At 37.5% G+C, this 12,883-nt stretch overlaps 1 protein-coding gene across 1 annotated transcript in view; it reads right to left on the reverse strand.

Annotated features, from left to right (window-relative positions):
- minar1 (membrane integral NOTCH2 associated receptor 1) overlaps nucleotides 1–12,883 on the reverse strand; it is a 32,174-nt gene that overhangs the window by 13,905 nt on the left and 5,386 nt on the right. Inside the window, exon 3 of the mRNA XM_046857630.1 lies at nucleotides 1,543–1,797. Within this exon, the coding sequence (XP_046713586.1) occupies nucleotides 1,543–1,797 (255 nt within the window). The remainder of the gene's footprint in view (nucleotides 1–1,542; nucleotides 1,798–12,883) is intronic.

A 12,883-nucleotide genomic window follows, 5' to 3' on the forward strand; every position in this document is an offset into this window, starting at 1 on the left:
ACTAGCAACAAAAGAAACTGGGTGTGTTAGCGTGTGATATTGGACTTTATAAGACGAATACAAAAGCATCCAGATCTATTAAGCAAACTTTCAGGCACCTCTTATGCTCGGTATACACTGTATTATAATCACAAAACATTTGAGACAGCACCACAGTTTAAATGTGGATTCTTTATGCCACTCAAATAGATGCTTTGATTTTAATAGACTCAAGAGGACTATTGAGTCCTCTCAAAGTGGCTGAGACTAAAAAAATATTGTCAGAGACAACACTGGAACACTTTAGTATAGTGTGTGTATAGTGTGTGTGATGAACAAAGACAGTATTATCGACATGTGTTCCTGTACTGAGGTGGAAAAAAACGAACTTCTTTAAACCAAACTTATAATAAAATATAATAGAAGTCTTTGAGCCATCTGAGCTCCTGCCAATAAACATTTATGTGAAACACATTTATTTTTTGGAACTCTTATGTAAGATTGGTTGAATATTATTTGTACATTTTGCTCTTAAACCGTAACGTTCATCTTTTTTTTTCGTATGTCTGATCTCACATAGACACTGCAAAACCTAAATTATAAGTCTGTGAAATGTTGTATTGTTTGTACTTTATTTCACAAGTGTTATGTGGAATAAAACTACCTAAAAGCAGATAAAGACATTCAGTTTAGCAATATTCACGTTTTAATTCTTAACTGATGAATTCATCAATTTCCTTTAGACTTTCAGATTTTTCAGTTTCAAATTCTTGTTAATGGTAACCAGACAGTGTCGCAGTCAGACTACTGTAAAAATAAATAAACAAATAAATAAATAATACATAGACTTCTTTAGTACACACTTATTATATTGATATAAATATACACAAATGTATATCTAAATTCTGGTTGTTAATTGGAATTTACTTTTTTTATCAATAACCTTTAATACCATACCTTTCAAACCATACAGAGAACATAATTTTTAACCATCGGAAGTCATCGAATTCAAAATGATTTTATTTATTTGCCTAATTGTACATTTGTTGTTGAAATTTGAATTAACCTAATAAATTCTATTGACTAGTTAAACTAATATTTACAGGCACCTAATATTAAATATAAACTTTGAAATTCATTCATTTAAATGATTTCCATCACTAAAAAGTTTCAAGAATTTTTTACCTGCCGGCCAACTTTCACAGTCTGCTCTTTGTTAACCATGATGCCACTGATGCAGTGTATTAAAATTTGGTTAAAATCTACTAGAATGTGTCTTTAATGCTCACAAATGCTGAATTGTTCTAAAGTGTTGTTTGTTAATGCCTAAAGTCTGCCTAAAGTATGAACTGTAATTCTTTTTCCAAACTATCGATCACTGCAAGCTTCTCTATTAAGCCCAAAAGGATCTCCAAAGTTATTATTAACTTTAACCCCTTGTGTCTTTACCTTTAAGACCATTCCAATCATAACAATATGCAGCTAAACAACTACCCCTTAGGATATATACAGTAGATTGATTAAAATGAACATGCTGGCTAGGGTCTAAATGGAAAGTCTCACCTGTAGGTCCAGCACACTGAGTTTATTCTTGTCTCCTGAGTTGCGTTTAAATTCCTCTATGGTCCAGGAGGGTTGTGGACGTTTGCTCTCAGTCAGACCAGTCAAACGCAGGTCTGTGTACAAAGGACTTCCCTTCACATGCGACTTGACAGAAGGGGGAAAATGATGGGGGCTGAACACTTGCTCCACCAGGTATGACTCCTTTGGGACCTTGGATGACCGGTGTGCCTGGTGGGGGTCATACTGCCGATCTGTCTGTTGAAGAATAACGGGAAATATCAGAAAAATGGATTTTACATGATTGTATTTTACCTGTGATATTCTGAGTAACCAAGGGAGTAGGTTAGAGTGCTGGAAGAGTACTCTCTCTGAATGCATTATTGATATCGCCCACTTTGTAAAATAGGGATAATTAAAGAGTCTAAGTTTGCTTTTGACCTACAAGGTGTTCAATTAAGCAAACTAATTCAGCTGTTTAAGCTGTTTCTAAAACCCCTATAGTCGCAATACTGAGGATGGACAACACCAACACAGCAAGATGGAATACAGCAGTAGTCATCGGCAGCTTGAATCAGCTATAACACTAGGAAATGCAGGAAAACAAGTTTTTAGCTTTGTAGGTATACAACTACCTGGAGACATGACTCTGTAATATTCCTGTTGTGTTTGCAGAAATGATCTCTGGCTTGTTTATGGTGCAAAAATTTTGTTTATTATCCCTTACATTTTTTTTTTTTTTTTTTTTTTTTAATATATATATTTTCTCCTCATGTTTTTTTTTTTGCTATCTCAAAATACATATGATACTCATACCTGACCTTCTCCTTGGCTTAATAATTGCAAGCCAAGATTAGTATTAAAGGGGACATTGACAATGCAAAACTTTTGAGTACAACCATGTCAATAATTGCATTGCAGTGCAGCACGAATGTAACCTACTTATTCATCGGCATTTAGTTGAGGTGTATGAGGTGAACAATGCAGTAAAAAATATGCTTTTTGGTGTTACACATTGCAAAATTAAAATCATTACTTTATGTCTATTGAATTTCACATATTTCCCTGGTGTTCTGAGAAGAGTGACTAATATCTATGCAACCATCTCCATAATAGTTCAACAAAAAAATAACAAAACATCAACAAAAAATTTAGTTTTTAATTGTATTAAGTCAGCTAAGACATTTTGGGTGTCAAATCATTGCTTCTCTATTTTTTGACTGCCAGCTAACGTCTCTAACATTTTATATAAATCATTAATTTGGAAGACACTATTTTCCAATGTAAGTCTCAAATCTAAATATTTAATAATGTCACAAAGTTTTGCAAGTATACAATTTAAGACTTAAGCCTAATCTATATTTCCACTCAGGCTGGAAAGACATTTAAAATGGAGTATTAATCTCATTGTCTAAGAAGCTATATGTTTTCTAATATGTCATAGAAATAGTAAAGTATCATTTTGAGTTGATCTCTGTGATTCAGGCAATACAAAGTCTGTTAGTTGAATCTTCTTCTTTTTCGTCATGCTATGTGGATTTTCATTGCAAAATCAGTGGTTAATGGCTAGAATTAACGGTAACTAACATGCTAACTATATTAGGTAATCCACTGATACACTGACACTGAGACCAGATAGAGAAAAGTCATAGAAGCATTTTTCTTTCATCAAAAAGCTTTCAATGAAATATTTACCATTAGACAAAGTAATTTTGTAAAATTCTCCTGAGATCAGGCCAAAGTACCATAATTTTATTTGAATAGATGAAAACCATTTACATGTTATCCCCTTGTGTTTACTGCAAGCTCTTCTGTCTAAGGGACAGCTAGGATTCTACTATTTCTTCTAAAAAACTGCTTTTCGAAGCTTGATTTGTGAGCCTCAAAACTGATTTAGACAATCTATCAACCAGGCTTTAATAGGGCAAACAGGAACATATCTCTGACACAACATACACCAGAATGTACAGTTGGCTTTAATTTACCGCAATGCTTTCATTACCAAGTGTATTACAAATTGACAGTCACATTGCATTAAACTTCAATGTGTGCAAAGATTATTGGGCTACCTTACCTATATGTGTCAAATGTAATTGACCTGAAGTTATAAGAGAATGATGGATATCAATGGATTCTTTTTCTATTTACCTTTACTCCATTTGGTTTTCCCCTGCAGTTGATTGCTTGCTTAGCAGGTGGTAAGGCACTAAAGTCTGCAAGACCTGCCTTGAAAGCACTTTGAATCTGTTGTAGAATATATCCTGTTTTAATTCTATAGCATTTTTCATTTAAAGCTTAAGCACTATCTATTAATTTATTCTTTTAATAGAATTTACAGTATGATAACTAGTAGAGCATAAGACTCATAAGCTTGGGATTGTGGGCAGGAGGTTTATATAGGAAGCTTTGGACAAGTGCTTATGGTTAAAGTTCTAGGCTGTTGAGCAGATGGTTGAAAGAAAAAAATCTCAGATTTTTTAGCCTGCCACAGTTGAGCAAGGCCCTTAAATGGCTTCCAGGGGTGCATACTCCAACTTCCAAGCTGGGATATTACAAGTAAAGCAATTAGTCATACTGTGATGCAATTAGTTGAACAAATAATTATAATATGCGATATATATATATATTATATGTTTATAGTGACAATAAAGTCTAGATTCCTTTTATGTCTTCCTTTTATTACTGCATCAAGCCAATGAATGTCATGTCCAGCTGGCCCCTGGGTTTGAGCATCACTAGCTTTTCTTTGTTTATATGGTTAAAGCCACTACCTTGGTGAATAACTGCTTAATATTTAGCTAGTATGCCACACACGCTGTGTTATTGGTAGCAGAGATAAAAATGATAGATGTTGCAAAAGAGTACAACAAAATTACATAGAATACAGCCAACAGCAGCTGGCTTCATCTTATGAAGATAAGACACGGATCATGACATGTAGAGGACAATCACAAGCAGATGGGTTTAAATGGATGCAAACAGCGCTCGTGTTATTCAAGATCAGCTCATTAGTTTCTGGTTTAAATGAAAGAAATGTAAAATACAAAAGGCTGTAAGAGCCTTAGAGCAGATTATCATGCCTGGGATATGTAAAGAATAAAAAAAGAATCATGGGGTGTGCTAATAGAAGAAAATAGTCCACAAAATGTTTTATTCCCCTTAAGTAACAGTGACTTTGGGCATTTTTTTAAATCATTAGTAAACGACTCACCAAACTTAGAAACAATGTATAGTTACATTTAATACAGTGGAATTTCCCATAGATGTGTTAGCCCTTATTTATTACATGCTGTATTGTATTGTATTTTATAGAGTAATTACCTTACCAGTCTCTATTTGCTATTCGATCTCTCTCTCTCTTTTTAGCTTTCTAATTTGAATTTGAGGTGCAAATGCACACCTAGCATAAGATTTCTATGTGCTTTTTGAACATTCAATTCCACACTTAGTTCTAATGTTTTCAATGTTGTAATGCTGTTTTAATAACCTCAACTCTTCTGGAAAATTGTTTCACTGGATTCTGAAGTGCGGTTGTGGAGGATTGTGCTCATTCAGCCACAAGGGCATAAAGTCAGGTACTGATGTAAGGTGAGGAAGCCTCGGGGGCAGTCAGCATTCTAATGAATCCAAAAGGTGTTCAATAGGGTTAAGGTCAAAGTTCTATTGCAGGCTACTGTCTTCCACTCCAACCCATGCAAACCATATCTTTATATTGGTTTGTGCACATAGGCATTGTTATGCTCGACCAGATTTGGGTCTCCTAGTTCAAGTGAAAGGAAAATTTTCTGCTACTGCATTTAGAGACACACTTTGCAATGTGCCTCCAAATGTGTGGTAACAGGAAAAACCATAACTGCCTGGAAATTTCAAGTGTCCCAATACTTTTGTCCATATTGTAAACCTAATACTCCTTCCTTAAATGTTAAATAAGGTCTCCACACAGAAAGCTTTATGTTATACAAAATGATATAAAATGATAAAAAGCAATTATCTAATTACCTAGCGCTTGTGATGCCCACAAAACTTCATAAAAATCCTTCTTAAAAGGCAAAAATAAAACTTGCTATATAAATTACACGTATTGCAGAACTTTTCTCTTTTATTGCAATTCCAGAAACCTTTTTTTTTTTTACAGATGCATGATGACATGCTGACATGTGGTCCTTACTAAAGTTTTTGTTTAGGCCTGGGGGAGGAATGTGCTCTGGTATATTTGGAAAATGCCAGATGATGAAGCACAGTAGGGGTAAAATTCAATTCAATAAATTTTTATTTGCACTTTTAACAATTTTAACAATGAACATTGTTTTAAAGCAGCTTTACACAGATGTGGTATACAGCTCACTGTAGATTGAAACATACCAGATCTGTGAGAGCTAGACACTCACAAGACTGGCACAGGATTGTTTTAAGTTTTTTTATTATTATTTATTTTTATTTTTTTAACTTTTACTAGCCCTAAAGTGCAAACCCAGCCAATAGGGTTGGACAAGCCAGTCTTAGTGCTGGTCCCAAGCCTGGATAAATGAGGACGGTTGCTTTAGGAAGGGCATCCAGCGTAAAACATCTGCCCAATCAAATATTAGGATCAGGAATCAGAATTTCATACCGGATCAGTCGAGGCCCGGGTTACCAACGACCGCCACAGGTATCATTAGCCAACAGGGTACCGGTGGAAATTAGGCTACTGTTGGACGAAGGAAGAGAAGGAGAGAAGGAAGACGTCTACAGAGACAGCAAAAAATGGAGAAGTGTAGGAGAGTAGAGGTTCGGGTTGGTAAATTAAATGTTGGTACCATGACTGGTAAAGGGAGAGAGGTAGCTGATATGATGGAGCGGAGAAAGTAAGATATGTTGTGTGTTCAGGAGACCGAGTGGAAAGGGAGTAAGGCCAGGAACATTGGAGGTGGGTTTAAACTGTTCTATCATGGTGTAGATGGAAAGAGAAATGGTGTAGGGGTGATTCTGAAGGAAGAGTACAGTAAGAGTGTAGTGGAGGTAAAGAGAGTTTCTGATAGGGTGATGAACGTAAAGCTGGAAGTTGAAGGGGTGACGATAAATGTCATCAGTGCTTATGCTCCACAAGTGGGCTGTGAGATGAAGGAGAAAGAAAAATTCTGTAGTGAGTTAGATGGAGTGGTAGAAGGTGTACCTAGTAATGAACGATTGGTGATTGGGACAGACTTTAATCAGCATGTAGGTAAAGGGAACCGAGGAGTAGGTGATGGATAGGTATGGCCTTAGGGAAAGAAATGTGGAAAGGCAGATGGTGGTAGATTTTCCTTAAGGATGGAAATGGCAGTGGTGAACACTTATTTTAAGGAGAAGGAGGAGCGTACGGTGAAGTATATGTGCGGAGAGAGGTGCACACAGGTGGACTATGTACTATGCAGGAGATGCAACCTGAAAGAGATTAGTGACTGTAAGGTGTTGGCAGGGAACAGTGTAGCTAGACAGCATCGGGTGGTGGTCTGTAGGATGGTTTTGAAGGTGAAGAAAAAGAGGAGGAGAGTGAGGCCTGAAAGAAGAATAAGATGGTGAAAACTTAAGGAGGAAGACTGTTGTGTGAGATTCAGGGAAGTGGACAGACAGGGGCTCGGTGGTGGTGAAGAGGTGCTGGATGATTGGGCAACTACTGCAGAAGTGATAAGGGAGACAGCTAGAAGGGTACTTGATGTGACATCTGGGAAAAGAAAGGAAGACAAAGAGATGTGGTGGTGGTATGAGGAAGTGCAGGAGATCATAAGGAGAAAGAGGTTGGCAAAACAGAATTGGGATCAGCAGAGAGATGAGAAAAGTAGGCAGAAGTACAAGGTGATGCTGCAGCAGGTAAAGAGGGATGTGGCGAAAACCAAGAAAAAAGGCATATGAGGAGCTGTATGAGAAGTTGGACGCTAAGTAAGGAGAAAAGGATTTGTACCGATTGGCCAGGCAGAGGAACCGAGCTGGGAAGGATGTGCTGCAGGTTAGAGCAATGAAGGATGGAGATGGAAATGTGTTGACTATTGAGAAGAGTGTGTTGAGAAGATTTGGGAATATTTTGAGGAGCTGATGAATGAGGAAAATGAGAGAGAGAGAAGGTTGGATGATATGGAGATAGTGAAGCAAGAAGTGGATAGGATTAGTAAGGCGGAAGTGAGAGCAGTGATTAAGAGGATGAAGAGTAGAAAGTCGGTAGGACCAGATGACATACCAGTAGAAGCATGAGATGTTTAGGAGAGATGGCAGTGGAGTTTTTAACAAGATTGTTTAAGAGGATTTAGGAAGGTGAGAGGATGCCTGAGGAATGTTACCTATCTCTAAGAAAGCGAGATGTGTAGACCTGCAGTAACTACAGGGGAATAAAGTTGATCAGTCACAACATGAAATTATGGGAAAGAGTGGAAACCAGGTTGAGAAAAGAGGTGATCATCTTTGAGCAGCAGTATGGTTTCATGCCGAGGAAGAGCACCACAGACGCATTATTTGCTCTGAGGAGTTGCATTGTGTGTGGATTTAAAAAAGGGTGCGTCAGGTTGTCGAGAGAGGAGTTGTGGTATTGTATGAGGAAGTCAGGTGTGTCAGAAAAGTATGTGAGGGTGGTGCAGGACATGTATGACAGCAGTGAAGTGTGCAGTGGGAACGACAGACTGGTTTAAGGTGGAGGTTAGATTGCATCAAGGATCAGCTCTGAGCCCCTTCCTGTTAGCAGGGGTGATAGACAGCGGGATTGACTAAAAGACAGGAGGTGGAGCTGGAGGTAGCAGAGCTGAAGATGTTAAGGTTTTCGTTGGGAGTGACGAGGATGGACAGAATTAGAAACAAGTTTATAAGAGGGACAGCACATGTAGGACATTTCGAAGACAAAGTGAGGAAGGCGCGATTGAGATGGTTTGGACATGTGCAGAGGAGGGACATGGGGTATCGGTAGGAGAATGCTGAGGATGGCGCCACCAGAAGGGAGGAAAAGAGGAAGGCCAAAGAGGAGGTTTATCGATGTGGTGAGGGAAGATATGCAGGTGGTTGGGGTGAAAGAGGCAGATGTACAGGACAAGAGGGTATAGAGAAGGATGATCCGCTGTGGCGAATCAAGTCGAACGAAGAAGACTAGCTCTAAAGTGCTGCTGAAAAGATGCTGTGGCAAATAAAACCTATTAATAAGTCTGCTTTCATGCTCCAAAATATATATTAAAATATAAATATTCACTGCTTCTTTACTCTCAAAATTTGTATGACTTAAATATTTGAACCACCTTAGTTTATAACTAAAAAGGTATATGGCAAAAATATAAAAACACAGCACAACCTATCCTCCTTTCATGCATGGGCATTTCTTCTTAATTTAATGGCTATGTAAGGTAGGAAGTTTTTGATTTGCATATTAATAGAATGCATGTTAATAACTAAATGGTAAAACCTCCTTGACCGTTTCCTATATTTTTTTTTTTCCTGCTCATTTTGTTCTGGAACTGCCACCTAAACTAATCCACACACTAGTCTCTATATAAGAGAACTGATGAACTTTAAAACAAAAACTAAGTGATTTAAGTAGGCAAATACCTGACAGTCTTTCACATGCAGACTTACTGATTAAAAGAGACTCCATGGACATGACAGTCTGATTGGCATCTAACATCATTAATGCTGAACTACTAATCAGTTATACATGGCAGCGTGTAACATGGAACAAGGCAGGTTAAAAATGATATGCTTTAATTATATGAGTGTCAAGGAAAACCAGAAGAAGTGAGCACATATAGATGTTAAAGTACATTCGGTCTTGTAGAAGGTGATAACTTCAAGGACATGCATACAACTGTTTAATGCAGGAGAACATGAAAAAAAGACTATGCCACCCACAAGGCACTCTTTCTCTTAACGCTGCCTGATATTATGCCTAGATATGCTGGCTGCTGAGGATGCCATCCATTCTAGCTCATAGTGGCAACAAACAAGACATTTCTGAGATTCATTTCTCCACATTCACCATCATTTTATTTTCAATCAACTGCCTGCATCCAAATAAAGAGGCCTTCAGAGTTTGATTCAATTCGGTAACACAGGGGTTTGTGCTCACTCTTGCATTTCACCAATGCAGCATCAGAGCTTACATGGCAACATTTTATCATCATAAATCTTTAAAAGATATTTCATTAATAACTTTATTTTTAAAGTAAATGAAAAAAAAAAATAATTAAAGTATTACATCTCTGTTTATAAAACTGAAGCACAATATGTTTATGATATAATATTATAACATAATGAATGGTCAGTTTGGGCTAATTCGTTCTTTGTCCAAAACTCCTGCGAAGTGTTAAAATGACCTGCTAGGCCTCGTCTTGCTTGTGAAATAAAAAACAGCATGATGCACTACTGATAGTTTTGTAACAGAGTGTCAAGCAGACTGCAGAGTGGGCATATTAAAAATGTCAGGTATTGGAGCTGTGCAGAAAGGTTATTTGGAGGTCAGGATTTTTGCAGGGCAGATTTTCCTTGAGGGCATGCACTTTTAAGATTTTTGGATGTTTTGAGACAGATTAAGGTTCACCTCGGTTAAAAACTCACAAAGCTGAAAGATAGGGAAGACAGACTGGCGAGTTAATGTTGAATTACCGCTGTGAATGCAAATCTGTAATTAACTGTGGTCATTTATGCTAGAAGGTTCCCATTTGCATGGGAAGTGTACACATTATGACCTTGATTATGGTTTGCACAAAGGCCTGTAATTATAAAATCTTTTTTTGCATGTTCATTCTGTCATATATATATATATATATACATACACACATACAAACATTATTGGTATTCTGATTTTATGCTTTTTATTTATTTTTTTGTTTTATGCATCTGGCCCCAGGATACAAATTATCAAAGCTAGGGTAAAGGTAAATAGTGTCATCTTTCCCTTTCAAGTTGCCACAAATCTTATCCCAAACACTATGGCTTACAGGTCACAAAAGTCAACAGTCTGCTCCTCCAATCTTCTCAAAAATTGAGACTTGGGGAGAATATTAAAAGCTACATCACAGCAGGTAGTGTTGCTACTTTAGAGCTCCAGGGTACCTTTTGGAATTGTGAGCTGAGGTTGTAGTCTGTGTGGAGTTTCACTTATCCTTTATGTCCATGTGTTTTTCCGCTGGGTTCTTTGATTTGCACCCACATGTTAGACAGTAATCTGGCTATGCAAAATTGCCTTTAGGTTTGAATGAGAGTGCAAATGGACACCCAGGGTGTGCTGTATTCCCACCTGGCTCTGGATTCACTGTGTTGCTAAACAAGATACAGTCTTATTGAAAATAAAATTACTGATTGGATCAGTAAATAAAAAAAAATGCTCAATGGATGGTTTACAAAAATATTTACATTTTATTGCCAATATTATGGTTTAATTAAATATTATGGTTACAGTAAGAGCATTACAGTGCTAATGCTGAGATTACCTTTAGTTTAAATAGTATGTTCAGTCCATAGAAATACCTACTGCCAATTGACAACCTTTGGTGTCACCTAGACAATATAATCAATCTTGTATCCTTGATCTATCCTTTAGCCGGCTCACGTTCTTTTTCAGATCCAGCTTTGCCTACACTAATAGGCTGTATGCTTGTCAAGCACATCACACCACTGAGCTCAAGGAACAGTTTGTTTTTTGGTTTTGGCTCAGTAAGGAACGAATGTTTTGTTCCGAGCTAGGCTGGAGATGACAGCTCCGTCATGGCTTTCGCACCTGCTGAGAGTTCATTTGCTCATAGGCGGTTTGGTTCATCTGACGAGTGTGTGAAAGTGAGACAGAATGAAAATAAGAGAATACAGCAGTTCATGTCTTCTGGGACATGCAGTTGCTAAACTAAATTATATCTGGACATAGCATGAACGCTGTTCATAGCCACATGCCCCTAAACAAAACATCCCTCTAATTTTATAACAGAAACCGAACCGATCGTTATATCATTACATAACCCATGAAACGGGATAACAATAAAATGCTAAATATCCCAGCGCCCCATTAGACAAAATCATTCGTACGATGCAGTGCCATGGCACACACACTATTAGCTTCTCCCAGTTGCATTACTGCGTGTGAGTTTTGATTAAGTATCAGCTCCCCGAGGTGCCGTTCAGAAAGATGAAGCCGGGGCTGAGGGACTCCTGAGACGGAATTTATGGCAGCGCTACATTCATCAACTCTACAAAAGACGAGTGAGAGAAGAGAGAGGCACAGAAACTAGCTGCCTCCAGACAGGCACACAGAAGAGAAAGAGAGAAATGGAAAGATAGCATAGGGAAGAAAATGTCCAAATATAATAGCAAAATGAAGCACATCCCCTAATGTAGGTAAACCAAATTTGTTTCCTGAATGATCAAAACCAGAGGAATATATCTGTAGTGACCACTATGTCCAACTGGCGTTTATACATTTGGCTCATAGCCTGCTAGTGTGTCTTTAGCTTACAGTACATTTTTACATGCAAAGAGCTTCACCAATTCATTTCAGATTCCCAATGATCCTAAACTACATCCCTAACAATTTGATGACTTGCATAAATAAGATATATATAAAACCTGTTCCTAACATCTGCACATTATTAGCATGACTTCAGGTTTAGTGTCTAAGTGGTTAAGGCATTGGATTTTGAATCAGAATGAATTGGTCGTGTGTACAAATAGCAGCACTATGAAGCTGCCACTGTTTGGTTAACCCTCTACTGCTCACTTGTACAAATTAAATAAACAAAGCATATTCTGTATACGATCATCTTCCAAATGCTACATATTTCTCAAGAGCAAGCAGAAGTAATTTATCAGCAAATATCATAATCCAGTGTGATTATTAAAATGATAGCTGGAAGTGTACAACTGCAAAAAAACTAGACAATTAAAAACTGGAAAATACCAGGAGATGCTCATCTAATATTTTCCAAGCCTGTGCCCCTTAAAACTCAAATGCTTATGGTTCTCTGCTCACCACAGTTCTAAAAAGTGGTTAATTACCTTAGCCTTAATGTTTAGCTTTTCTCCTGTGACCCCTCTTATCAACAAGATGGTTCGACCTGCAGAAGTGCCACTCACTGGATGTTTTTAGTTTTCTGCACCATTCTATGTATACTCTAGAACTGTGTGGAAATTCAACAAAGTTTCTCAAAGTCATACAGCAGCCAATCTGGCGGCAATAAATATTGGTCAAAGTCATTTAGATGGCATTTAATTCATATTTTGTTTCGTGTAAATATGTGAAGCTGTTGACCTGCAATTGCAAGGTTGTTTTGCAGTGCCTGTGCTGCTAAGTGTATAAGGTTTTAACTGGCTTGTAATGATAACAAATGAGACGCATATAAAAGATAGCAAAAGAGAGACATAAAAGACA

This window comes from Silurus meridionalis, chromosome 9 (genome assembly GCF_014805685.1).
Source record: "Silurus meridionalis isolate SWU-2019-XX chromosome 9, ASM1480568v1, whole genome shotgun sequence".
Taxonomy (NCBI): domain Eukaryota; kingdom Metazoa; phylum Chordata; class Actinopteri; order Siluriformes; family Siluridae; genus Silurus; species Silurus meridionalis.